At 43.1% G+C, this 13108-nt stretch overlaps 1 protein-coding gene across 1 annotated transcript in view; it reads left to right on the forward strand.

Moving 5' to 3' along the window:
- The window catches only part of LOC145425989 (alpha-2-macroglobulin-like), a 37984-nt gene extending 31244 nt beyond the window's left edge, over positions 1 to 6740 (forward strand). The window contains exons 28-36 of the mRNA XM_080299514.1: positions 4083 to 4245; positions 4316 to 4503; positions 5009 to 5221; positions 5712 to 5833; positions 5944 to 6034; positions 6121 to 6189; positions 6270 to 6375; positions 6521 to 6565; positions 6674 to 6740. Coding sequence (XP_080155640.1) covers positions 4083 to 4245; positions 4316 to 4503; positions 5009 to 5221; positions 5712 to 5833; positions 5944 to 6034; positions 6121 to 6189; positions 6270 to 6375; positions 6521 to 6558 — 990 coding nt within the window. The 3' untranslated portion in view covers positions 6559 to 6565; positions 6674 to 6740. The remainder of the gene's footprint in view (positions 1 to 4082; positions 4246 to 4315; positions 4504 to 5008; positions 5222 to 5711; positions 5834 to 5943; positions 6035 to 6120; positions 6190 to 6269; positions 6376 to 6520; positions 6566 to 6673) is intronic.
- Positions 6741 to 13108: the final 6368 nt, after the last annotated feature.

The following is a 13108-nucleotide window of genomic DNA, read 5'->3' on the forward strand; positions in this document are numbered from 1 at the left end:
TAGGCCTTCTTGTAATCAATCCAGGCAGTCTCGGCTGATTGTTACCAGTAGCTGGTGTTTTGCACCTCTAGTATTCTTGCCAATGAGTGGGGCACAGGAACATGTGCCTGTTCATCTTAGCCGCTATGATGCCTGACAGGAGCTTCCATGTGGTACTGAGGCAGGTTATTGGTCGGTAGTTGAATGGGACCGATCCCTTCAAGATTGTCTGGCCTAGCTGGATGGGACAGATTCCTTCAGGACTGTCGGGCCTACAGTTAACCATTCTGGGTGTCTCTCGTCACCTAACCGCTTGTTCATTTGTGCTGCCAGACGCTCATGGAGTGCAGTCAGCTTCTTCTGCCAGTAGGTGGGAGCCATACTGGTGTATGGCAAGGTGCTGGCCAAGGCTGTTAGTCATTGCTTGGCAGTTTCCTTGGACAGCTTGCTATACTTCTTGGGCACTGTCTTTGTCACACTTTTCTGCAGCTCCGATAGTTAGCTATCCTCCTGTTAAGGTTCAAAAATTGAGGAAGGAGAGTACAAACCACCATGGTCCAGAAGCTCTTGGTCAAACAATGACTTTTAATGAATACACACGTGTGGGAAGAACACTCTGTGCGCAGACAGCAAGTGATCTTCGACTTAATCAACACATAAACAGATTTTTATAGCATCAGGGTTTGATTTACTGACGCCCCCTTCATACGTCACAGAAAGGATATATACATACGTCAAATCAAAACCACAATGACCTTTTAACACAATTTAAAAAGAACATCGTCTTCCATCTTCATAACAGGTGCATCCTGTCACTGCCGGATGCTCGCTTGTCATCTTGACACCTCAGCAGCAGTTCTGCGACAAACTGCTTTTTGCAACCCCAGCAAAACATAATTAAACTTTCCCCTCTAAATAATTCTCTCTAACTGAGTGTGTGTGTCTGTGTCTGTGTGCTAACCACAATTGCACCCTGTTTCACCTCGCGACTAGCTCCTGACCTCTAACCAGACAGAGAGACAGAAACCACTCTCGTATATGTAATAATCGAACTGAAACTATAGATATGTCATCTACTTAAAATAAATGTTTTAATCAAGAACCTCTACTAAACATAATAACTGTGTGCATAAGCATCTTAAGGCCTTCTTAAAGCTATCTGTTACTTTGTTAAAGCAATGATCATTTTGAATAACCTAGTAATTCAAATAGCCTCGTCTGGCCTGCTGCTCCTCAAAATAACTTCGACTTTGCTTTCACTTCTGCAAACTTCCTGCAACTTCCTGTCAGCCTGCAACTTAGTCTTTCTGAAAGAGACACACACTTAAACCTCTGAATGCAATATAAACTACAGATTATATTATTAATGCAATGGTACTGTTGATAATTATTTAACAATAGCAGTAAAATAATTTCCCTGCTCCACACTCCCTCCTTGATCTTAGCCTCTAGTAATAATAATAATAATAAATTTTATTTATGAGCGCCTTTCAAGTCACCCAAGGACACTTTACAATAGGATAAAATGCTTGGTAAAACAATGGCAGAATAAGAACAATAAAATAAAAGCACAAGATAAAATTAACAAACAGTGGATTCACAGTGAATATGCAGATTTGAACAGATGAGTTTAGAGTTGGTATTTAAACTGGGGGAGAGAACCAATGTTTCTTATTTCTGGGGGCAGAGAGCTCCACAGCCTGGGAGCAGAGCAGCTGAAAGCTCTGCTTCCCATGGTGGTGAGGCAGAAGGAAGGTACAGCAAGCTGGATAGAAGAAGAAGAACGAAGTGAACGGGCAGAACAGGTGGTGGTTAACAGGTCAGAAAGGTAAGGAGGAGCGAAGTTATGAATGGCCTTGAAGGTGAGCAGAAGAAGTTTGAATATTATCTGGAATTTCACAGGGATCCAGTGAAGTTCCTGAAGAACAGGTGATGTGCTGGTAGGAGGGGGTTCTGGTGATAATGCGAGCAGCAGAGTTCTGAACCAGTTGAAGCTTATGGAGGGATTTTTGGGGGAGACCATGCAAAAGAGAACTGCAGTAGTCAATACGGGAGGTAACAAGACTGTGGACAAGAATGGACGTAGACTGGGTGGAAAGAGAAGGAAGCAATCTGTTAATGTTACGTAGATGGAAGTAGGCAGAACGGGTGAGATTATTGATGTGAGATTTATAGGAAAGTGAACTGTCTAGGATGACACCAAGGCTCTTAACCTGAGGAGAAGGGAAAACTGTGGAGTTATCGATGGTGAGTGAGAAATGGTTCACCTTCAAAAGGTTGGATTTGGTGCCAATAAGGAGGATCTCAGTTTTATCCTCATTGAGCTTTAGAAAATTAGAGGTAAACCAGGATTTTAACTCGGATAGACATTCTGTAAGGGAAGAAGGTGGGAGGGAGGAATCAGGTTTGCAAGAGAGATATAACTAGTCTCCTTCTTGTGGCTGTTCAACCTGTAGCCAAGCAGCTCTCTGATCACTGCTGCCGTAGTGTAGATCAGCTTGTTAGTCTCGAAAATCAAGGCTGTAGGTATCGCATTTACAACATCTAGCAGATCTTCACATCTTGGTAACCAGATACGGGGGATCTAGGTTTCAAGTTTTGCCATGATCCTATCTTTCAGGTCAGTTCCTCTCGCACTATAGCACTTGGGGCTTGGTACAAATCTCGAGTGGAGGTGATGACATCTCCCCCCTGACCCCCTCTTCCTCCCCTCCTGGCTCCCATGGCATTTGTTGTGGAAGTTTTCCATTTAAATAAAGCCTGCAGACGAGCGGTGAGCGGTAGCTAACAATCTTTAATCCAAACACACAAAGAACAGAAAACCAAGCTTGTGGAGAGCCTACATGACCGCGGGGCAGGTCAGCAGAGTCTCCCTGAGCCCAGCATGGCTCTCAGTTAAATACCTTCTCCAGGAACAAAAGGCAGTACACAGACTCTTCCTGTGGAGTTGTCTGCTTCCCCCAACTTCCTTACTACACCCCCACCATTTGTCTTACAGTATGGGTGTCAGACATGTTAAAATGCAGTGGCACCAAGGCATCATACAATAAAATAATGTGATTAATACATAAGTAAAAGAAATTCCTATACACATTTGTGTTGTACCTCGTCAATCTCTTGCTGTGAGAGCAATACCCTTCTTTCGAATGTTGGAACGCTGAGCTATTAGTTGTTTTGCCGTCAATGTGGATGCTGGGTATCGAAGAATCCATAGGTCCCTCATCCTCTTCATGTAACCCCTTCCGCCAGGGTTACTTGTACAGTAGCATTCCAACAACGCCCTCCAATGCCTTCTTGTTCCAGTAATTGATCTGGGCGACATCCGAGCAAGTATGCACACACACATATATATATATATATATATATATATATATATATATATATATATATATATATATATATATATATATATATATATATATATATATATATTAGGGGTGCAACGATACACAAAATTCACAGTTCGGTTCGGTTCAATACTTTGGTCTCACGGTTCGATATTTTTACGATACAAAAAAATGTCATGCCTTTTTAATTTGTCATTTATTAAAATTATAAATATATATTTTAACTCAGAAGTACAGTTTTTAAATTTAATGTTGCTGAAACAACAAAATAATTTAAAAAATCAATCTATCTGATTGAGAAATCACTCATGTTTGGAAAAGAGAGGCTGGCCTGTAGGTGACCTGTGGAAATCTCACAGTCTAAGAAGACTAACCTGACACTTTTCATATCCTCCCTGGTGAATTTAAAGTGTCGGTCCACTGAGTTAATGTGATCCGTGAATTGTGGAACGTCCTGAGAATTGATTTTCACCCAGGTGTCATCCACATACCTGAACTCTCACCAGCAAGGACTGATATCACCACCCAACCTGTACAGTGTTTTTTCAATATGTTCTTTATATTGTAAATACTACTAGAAGATTGCTCCAGTCTTTGCTTGATCTGTACTTTCCTCTAATTGCTGTGTTTTCTATTATCACGCTGATGTTTTGAGTGACTGAATCAGGAACTCTGCCTCCTATTCTTCTCACACTGGGTTTAATGAAATAAGGTTTCTGTTTGTCCATTGAAGTTCTTTGTTGTGATCTTTTAAAGGATCCTGTGATGATCCAGAGCCTGGCTTGTCTCAAGGAGTCTCTCAGTGACCTGAGCAACACCTACACTACAGCTCTGCTGGCCTATGTGTTCACTCTGGCAGGAGACGTGGAGACCCGAGCTCACCTTCTGCAGCACTTAGACACAGTTGCAGTGAGGGAAGGTGAGTCATCCTTTAGCAGGACATCATTCAGGCTTCATTAGCATCACCGTGACTGTTATTGTGTTTGTAGGAGGTTTCCTCTACTGGTCTCAGACAGCAGCAGAAACATCAGCCTCCCTGTCAGTGGAGATCAGTTCTTATGTGCTGTTGGCCAAACTCAGCGCCTCCCCGACTGCTGAGGATCTGGGATATGCCTCTGGTATTATCAGGTGGCTGACTGGGCAGCAGAACTATTACGGAGGCTTCTCCTCCACTCAGGTACGACACCACCCGAACAGCATGAAGCTCATCTTTGAGTTCATATACAGTCTTAGACAAAACCAGGGACAGAAGAAATAATACTGAAGCTTTCATTTTTCTATCAGATATGTAAAACAGATTTGTTTTAGCCAGGCAGAGAAGTTTTTATTCTTTAGTTAGAATATGACATTTAAGTCTAAAAATTCATTGTTTTTACAGAATAGCAATGTTACCTCAGACTTCTGTACACCAACTACACGTAACAGCCTGTAAATAACAGATCACCTGCGAGTTTATACCTGTAATTTCTATACTTTGATAATTCTCAGTTAAAGATATTTTAACCTGTTTAACGTTTATTTAACCAGGAAGTGAACTTTGGAAAACTTGAGATTAAGGATCTCTTTTGTGAGAGGGTCTCAAAGTGACACAGGCTGTTTTAACTTAATGTCTATTCCACTTAAGCCCATGAAATATGGAGACACATGCTGTGTGTGTTAACCACAATGAATCCATCCTGTAGGACACGGTGGTGGCTCTTCAGGCTCTGGCTCTCTACTCCACTCTGGTGTTCAGTGCTGAAGGTTGGAGCACAGTGACAGTTCAGGCTCCCAGCAGTCAGCTGACGTTTGATGTAAATCAGGGCAACAAACTGCTCTACCAGGAGGAGGCGCTGCAGGACGTGTCAGGAAAATACAGGCTGGAGGTGAAGGGCACTGCATGTGCTTCAGTGCAGGTCAGTGACAGCATCACGTGAGAAGCTCCTGGTTGATGTCAGAGAAAGGGTTTCTTCTTTTTCCTTATACAACTTCAGAGAGCATTAGCATTGTCACATGTAATAAAGCTCATCTTGCACAGGTATTTTCATACACAATAAAGACATTAGACCTGGCAGTAATAACTGTAGAGAGTACAATGCTATTTTAAACTAAACTGGAGAACTGAGCAAAAATAAATTAACTTTCTGTCTGTATCAGAATCAGGGAAACTATTAATCCCAGAGGGAAACTGAGTTGTCATAGCAGCAAATATACAGCAAACATCAAGCACTCGTATAAAATGAGTGTAGATATAACAGAGATACTCATATTAAGATGAATATAGACATATAGGTATGACTATAAAAGTATGTGTGCTAATATGTGTCATGGTGTAGAACAGTGACAGCAGGGTGCATTGAGGTGTGATTAGTTCTGTTCCACACGTGACCCAAGTGTGTTTCCCAGATTTCTGCCACCTACAACATCCCAACACCTGCTGATGTCACCACTCTCAGTGTGAAAGTCCAATTAGAGGTCAACACCAGTGAATCTGCTAGACCCAAATTCACTGTGCAAATACAATCACTGTAAGTATGTGACAGGTGAGAGGAGTGCTCTTTACCTGTGTGGAGGAACTGCTGGTAGATGAAAAGCAAGTGTGCACACAGGTCAGTATAATCACACTGTTCAAACACAGGTACAGTGGAAAGGAGGAAACTACAAACATGGTGATCCTGGACATCAAAATGCTCTCTGGATTTTCCCCAGACCCCGAGTCTTTGAAGAGTGTGAGTAATTAGACAGATTCTACCAACGAGTGCATCTCATGTGATAATTGTGAGGATAATAATAAAATGATGTCATCTCCTCACAGCTCAAACGTGGCCTCCTGGTGAGTCGTGTTGAGCAAAAGGAGGATCACGTTCTGGTGTACTTAGAGGAGGTAAGTGAAAGTCACCGTGGGGACACCAGATGATGATCTTTGGTACAAACTGTGTCTGCGATTGTTTCTGTCTCGTCCAGTTATCAAAGGACACAGCCATCAACCACAGCTTAGAGATCATCCAGGAGCTCCCAGTGGACAACCTGAAGCCAGCCGTGGTCAAGATCTATGACTACTACCAACCAGGTCCAAGTCTAACTAAGCTTTACTCCAACAGCACACTGACACACTTCAGAGGATCCATCAGACTGAACAGTTCATACAAGCTGATGTTTCCATCAGTGACTCAGAGAAATGACACGTTCATGTTTTTCTACCATGTTTCTGTCAGGTGACCAGGCTGAGACCCAATACATGTTTGTCTCGTGAGCTGCAGGTACGAAGCTGTAACAACACACAAGGACACCTTTCACACACGTTCATGTTCACAGCATCAATGCAAAGAACTTTGAGCTTTTACTAACTTTTATTCTTCGTCTCACAGTTTGAAGAAGCTGTGGCTGGTCCTGAGGTTTAAACCTGCATTTGAATAAAGATACTTTTTCTGCTCACATGTGTGTAAGCGTGTGTGTTAACAGCTCCAGTATTATTAGTGCTTCTTTAATAACAGGCTTCATTATTAATAATCGGCAGAATGGAAAATATAGTGCTGTGAATGCACCGCTGAGACTGGCCTCATGCCACATTTCTGTCTTTGTGCAGGTTTAGACAAAAACAAAAAGGTGCAAGTGGGCAACAAGTGGGCAACAAGTGGGCAACAAGTGGGCAACAAGTGGGCAACAAGTGGGCAACAAGTGGGCAACAAGTGGGCAAAACATTAAAAAAGCTAAACGTGCTCGTGGGAGACATTCAGTGACAGCTGGCAAGTGACGTCCACGGAAATACAGACAGAAACATGTGTGTGTGTGTGTGTGTGTGTGTGTGTGTGTGTGTGTGTGTGTGTGTACGTGTGTGTGTGTACGTGTGTGTGTGTGTGTGTGTGTGTGTACGTGTGTGTGTGTGTGTGTGCGTGTGTGTGTGTGTGTGTGTGTGTGTGTACGTGTGTGTGTGTGTGTGTGTGTGTGCGTGTGTGTGTGTGTGTACATGTGTGTGTGCGTGTGTGTGTACATGTGTGTGTGTGTGTGTGTGTGTGTGTGTGTGTACGTGTGTGTGTGTGTGTACGTGTGTGTGTGTGTGTGTGTGTGTGTGTGTGTCTGTACGTGTGTGTGTGTGTGTGTGTGCGTGTGTGTGTGTGTGTGTGTGTGTGTACATGTGTGTGTGTGTGTGTGTGTGTCCGTGTGTGTGTATGTACGTGTGTGTGTGTGTGTGTGTGTGTCCGTGTGTGTACGTGTGTGTGTGTGTGTGTAATCCAACAAATCCTTTTGCTTTTTTTCAAAAAAAAAAAATTGCAGATGCAATTATAAAAAATATTATAAAATATTATAAAAAACAATCCAACAAACCCTAACCCTAACCCCGGTGCAGTTGCAAGTGTTGCATTTTGAGGAGAAATTTATTTTGAGCAAAGAAAAGCTAAATTTGAGTGAACAAAATTCATTCCTGCGTCCAAAAACTGTATTTAAGTGTTTGCTATTATCCACACACACACACACACACACACACACACACACACACACACACACACACACACACACACACACACACACAACAGCAGCCCCTCTCGCTCAGTTTTTGCATTTGCGCTCACTCGCAATGTGTTGCTCGCGCTCTCAACATTTCTGCCCGTGCACGCTCAACTCTTTCTCTACACCGTTATATTTGTGCCACAAAACCAGCCAATCACAGACTTGGATGCAAAAAAAATCTGGCTGGCTGTTTTGGTCTCCAATCAGCTCGAAATGACGAAATGCAATATCCCAGAATGCATTTAGTCCAAAACTCAAACGAGGCAGTGGCGGAAGAACACAGAGTGGCGGAGTTTGAAATATTACTCTTTCTGGGTCACAAAATAAACTTTTAAGATATTTTCATGCGAAAATGTTTCTGTGTAAACTTCAAATATCTGCTCAATTCATCAAGACATCACATATTTGCAAAGTTGCTCTAACGTTTTCGGAGATGCCTGTTACCCACCAGCTGACCGCACAGCTGGACTGGCCATTGGGCATACCGGACATTTGACCAGTGGCTGATGGTGATTTTTCATTTTTATGTTTGTTTGTTCGTGTTTATAATGGTATAAACAATAAAAGGTGGTGGTTTAGCCAATTGGTCATGATCAGCTCTGGGTTGGACCAATTGCAATGCATCCGTATTGAGGTGAAAAGGAACACAGTTTGTCGCGGACTTCAGCTACAATGAAAAAGACACAAAGCTGGAGTTATTCTGTCGTTACGCTGCACAGCTGCCTCTTCTCTCATTCTCTCCCCCTCCCTCTCCTGTTTGTACTTCAATCATGAAACTGATCAATGATCAGCTGATCGGCTTTTCTCTCTTGTTTATTTATCTCCCACTTTGCGCCAGAAAGAGGAAACCGGCGGATGTCGCGCTAAACAACAGCAGCACGTTTAAGCTTGATCAGCTGTTGTTAGAATGTATTTAATATTAATTTCTAGTATCAGCTGATGTTTGCTGGAGCCACAGCTGTAAAGCTGCTGGTCATGATGTCGGTTTGGATATGTGGTGAGAGGGAAACATGAAGATGAAACCAGGAGATGTCCTTACTGAACCATCAGAGCTGTGATGGAGAAACAGGTTTACCTTTTAGGTGACATGAATGAGTTGAAGGGAAGTTATGAACTGTTTCTGAGAGACAAATAACACCAGGATGCTTTTCTAAGCAGCTGACAGCTGGTAACTGTGCAGGGGCGGGTCTAGCAAAGTGTTGCCAGGGGTCCATGTAGGGCATTAACAGGGAGAGGGGGGCACAAAGAAATACTTTTCTTTCTTATTCTCATTTAACATGTCTCGCTTTTAAAAAAAAATAATTATCTGAGTCTTACAACAAACAATTGATAGATTGATACTTAAATACCATCAGAACAGTGAACATCACTGTCACAACAACGTTTGTTTTCATTCAAAGGATTTATGATTTTTCCTATAATGGTGGGCCGGTCTCTAGTCAAAATGCCCGGGACGATTTTTTTTGTCCCAGTCCAGCCCTGGGCACGACATGCAGTGAATTAATCTGAGAAGGTGCATTGAAAAATAAATGGCCGCGCCAGCGGTGCACATCGCAAATTAGCTTGCGTAGACCCATTAGTTGTGCCGCTTCTTAATGACGACATCTTAGATAACAACCCCCAAAAAATGTATCAGCCACCTACCGGCGAGAGGGACATTGTTATCTTTTCACATTTCAACACTTCAAATGCTCAGCACAGCATCAGCACCGCGGAAATACACGGATACATCCGTAGACTCGAGACAGAATTCACAACGCATTTTCAGGACTTTCAGGTGTATGGACCAATGTTTTATTTTCTGATCAAACCAGGAAGCTTTAATGAGAGTCACTACCATCATTACCTGACAAGGTTAACTGTCTTAACTGCCTGAACCACTTGGCCTGTCGGTACCATTTACAGCAGGGGTCTCGAAGTCCGGGCCTTGAGGGTCGATGTCCTGAAGGTTTTAAATGTGTCCTTGATCCAACACAGCTGATTTAAATGGCTAAATTACCTCCTCAACATGTCTTGAAGTTCTTCAGAGGCCTGGTAATGACCTAATTATTTGATTCAGGTGTGTTGACCCAGGGTGAGATCTAAAACCTGCAGGACACCGGCCTTCGAGGCCTGGAGTTCGAGACCCCTGATTTACAATCCTGCAATGCGATTGCATTTTGGCCCTAACCATTGAGAAAAGTTAGCGTGCTCGAGCTTCACTGTGTCTATGCTGTGTCGCTAGCGATCACATAGCACATCATTATATACCAGCTAGCCCAACTTCATTAACCCCACAAAACGTTTACTTTCCTGTCTTCATTTATGTTGGAAGTGATAGCAGAGCTGTACATCTTAATTTGATTTAGAAATCTCTTGGTGTGAACATGCTATATTATACTTAGATAGAAACTAGCGAGCTAACTTCCTGCTAACTTCTAACTCCGTTAAATTTCATAAATTCTGTTTTCATGGATGCCTGGATGTTAAACTTAATTGTTGCACCTGGTAAAGGAGCAACGCTGATAATTTTATTACAGAATTTAGACAGTTTTTCAGTTCTCAGTGAGTACATACCTTAAGCCGTTTTGTTCCATACGCCTCCTGATTGTCCTTTCAGACACTCCGAACCTCGTCGCAATTTCACTCGCTGTCAATCCACAGAGAACATGATGCTCTAAAACGTCAATTGGTATATCAAAAGCGGGGCGTCCCGTTCCGTGAGTTTGCCGCTGTTCCGCGATGCTTTGCTGGAGTACTTCATGTAAGTTTGCAGTCACTCTACCATCAATGTCTTGGTTGGAGAGTGCGGAAATAAGTCCAAGAATTTCAATAAATTCTTCAGTTTTATTTGTCACATGCTCCGGCTGAGCAATTCCTGCTTCAACATTATCTGCTAGGTCTAAAATATGTCTTACCAACTCGAGAGTGATTTCACGAAAATCCGTGACGTGCAAAACATGACGGTAGCCATGTTTTGCAAGGAGCCACTCAAGACCAAAGCAATAGTTTTTGACTCGATAGGTGTTAACCCCGCCTCTTAACCTTGATGGGTGAGGCTGACAGATACAATGAATTCAAGATGAGAGCCAGGCGCCAGGACTGCCAAAATGAAATAAATAAATATATCATTAAATAATTAATTAAATGTGTCAATAATTAAATGTGTCAATAATTAATTAAAATGTGAAATACATAAATAATTAATTAAATGTGTCAATAATTAATTAATTAAATGTGTCATAACTATTTATTTTAATTAATTCCAATTTTAATTAATTATTGCCACATTTCTGATTCTGATTCTGATTCTGATTTAATTAATTATTTAATGGTGTATTTAATTAATTCATTATGGCAGTCCTGGCGTTCCATAGGGGTGTTGGAGCCTTCCACGTCTCAATGGAACACGCCCATTTTGCCAGTGGAAAAGCATGGCACAGGTAAATACCGTATGGCTCATGATTTGCGGGCTATTAATGCAATTTTGAAAACTAAAACTGTGCCAGTTCCTAATCCATTTACTGCATTGACTAATCTCTCCCCAGATCAGCGTTGGTTTACATGCATTGACCTGGCAAATGCCTTCTTTTGTTTACCTTTGCACCACTCTCTGCGTGATGTGTTTTCTTTCTCTTACAGGGGTCAACAGTTAAGGTATACTCGGTTGCCATAGGGATTTGCTCTGTCACCGGGGATTTTTAACCGTGTGTGATGCCGGCTGGCTGCACTCTGGTTCAATATGTGGACGACCTCCTGATTGCCGCTCCCACGGCAGACGCTTGCTTTCAGGCCACCATGACCGTGCTCAGGAGACTGGCGGAGGCGGGCTTTAAAGTGAGTAAAGAAAAATTACAGTTGGTGAGACCACAGGTGACTTTTTTAGGGAGAGAGGTGAAACAGCATATGGTGGGGATGGTGGCTGCTCATAGAAGTGCCATTTTCTCCCACTCGCGACCGGAGACTGTGAAAGAGATGCTTTCTTTTTTAGGTCTCACAGGCTACAGCCGGCAGTACATTCCAGACTATGTGGGCCGCACTAAGCCTTTGTGTGATTTGGTGAAGCAGCATGGAATGAGAGACCTGACTGCTAAGTTGAACTGGACTACTGAAACTGAACAATGCTTCATTTCTCTGAAACAGGACCTTTCTCGTGCAGTAGATTTAGTTGTGCCAGATTACCACAGGGACTTCTTCTTGGATGTTTCTGAAACAAAAGGGGTGGTGAATGGCGTTTTGTTTCAGAAAAAAGGGGGAGGCAGACAGGTTTTAATGTACATCAGTGTATGTTTAGACAACATGGAGAAAAGCACTCAGCATGTAGCTGGAGTGGCAAAGGCCATCCAGAAAGTAGCACATATAGTAAGAGGACACCCACTGAGAGTTTTAACAACACACAGTGTGGTGGCTTATGTTAACTCACAGGCCTTCACCATGACCCCACTTAGACAACAGAGGCTCAGCAAAGTGCTGGAGGCTCCAAATTTGACTTACACACATGAAGGGATAAACATGGCAGACCAAATGGGGTCAGGGGAACCGCACGACTGCGCCCAGGCAGTCTGGAGAGAAGAGAAAACAAGACCAGATCTCAAAGCGGAAGCCATGGAAGGAGCAGAGGATCTCTTCACAGATGGCTGCTGCTTTAGGGATGAGAAGGAGGGGCTCAAGGCAGGCTATGCAGTGGTAAGTAAGAGAGGGGAGCAGCTGGAGGTGATCAAAGCAGCAAAGTTGGAAGGGCAGCAGTCAGCGCAGAGAGCAGAGGTGGTTGCACTGATTGAAGCTCTGAAATATGCTCAAGGAAAAAAGATAAACATTTACACTGATTCAGCCTATGCCTTTGGAGCTGCACATGTGGAGCTGAGTCAGTGGAAGAGAGCTGGATTCCTCACTACCAATCAACAACCAATCAAACATGAGAAGGAGATGAAGGCCTTGGAAGAAGCCCTGGAAGGACCCCTGGAGGTAGCAATCATAAAGTGCAAGGGGCACGATGATTCGGCCACTTGGGTTGTTCGAGGTAATCGAGCAGCGGATTAAGCAGCCAAAAAGGTGGTTGGCTACACGGGGATCAGACAAATGGTAAGTGTGGGAATGGATTGGGAAGAAAATCCAGGGCTGGAACGCGAAGAGATCATAAAAGAACAAGAGAAGGCCTCTCCAGAAGAAAAGTCACTCTGGAAGGAGAGAGGAGCCATAAAGGTAAGCAACATTTGGAGGGGGCCAGATGGAAGACCAGTGTTGACGGCAGATTTGGCAGAGAAAAAGATCAGAGAAGCTCATGGCCTTGGGCATGTGGGTGTGGCCCAGATGGA

Source organism: Astatotilapia calliptera, chromosome 3 (genome assembly GCF_964374335.1).
Source record: "Astatotilapia calliptera chromosome 3, fAstCal68.1, whole genome shotgun sequence".
NCBI classification, from domain to species: Eukaryota; Metazoa; Chordata; class Actinopteri; order Cichliformes; family Cichlidae; genus Astatotilapia; species Astatotilapia calliptera.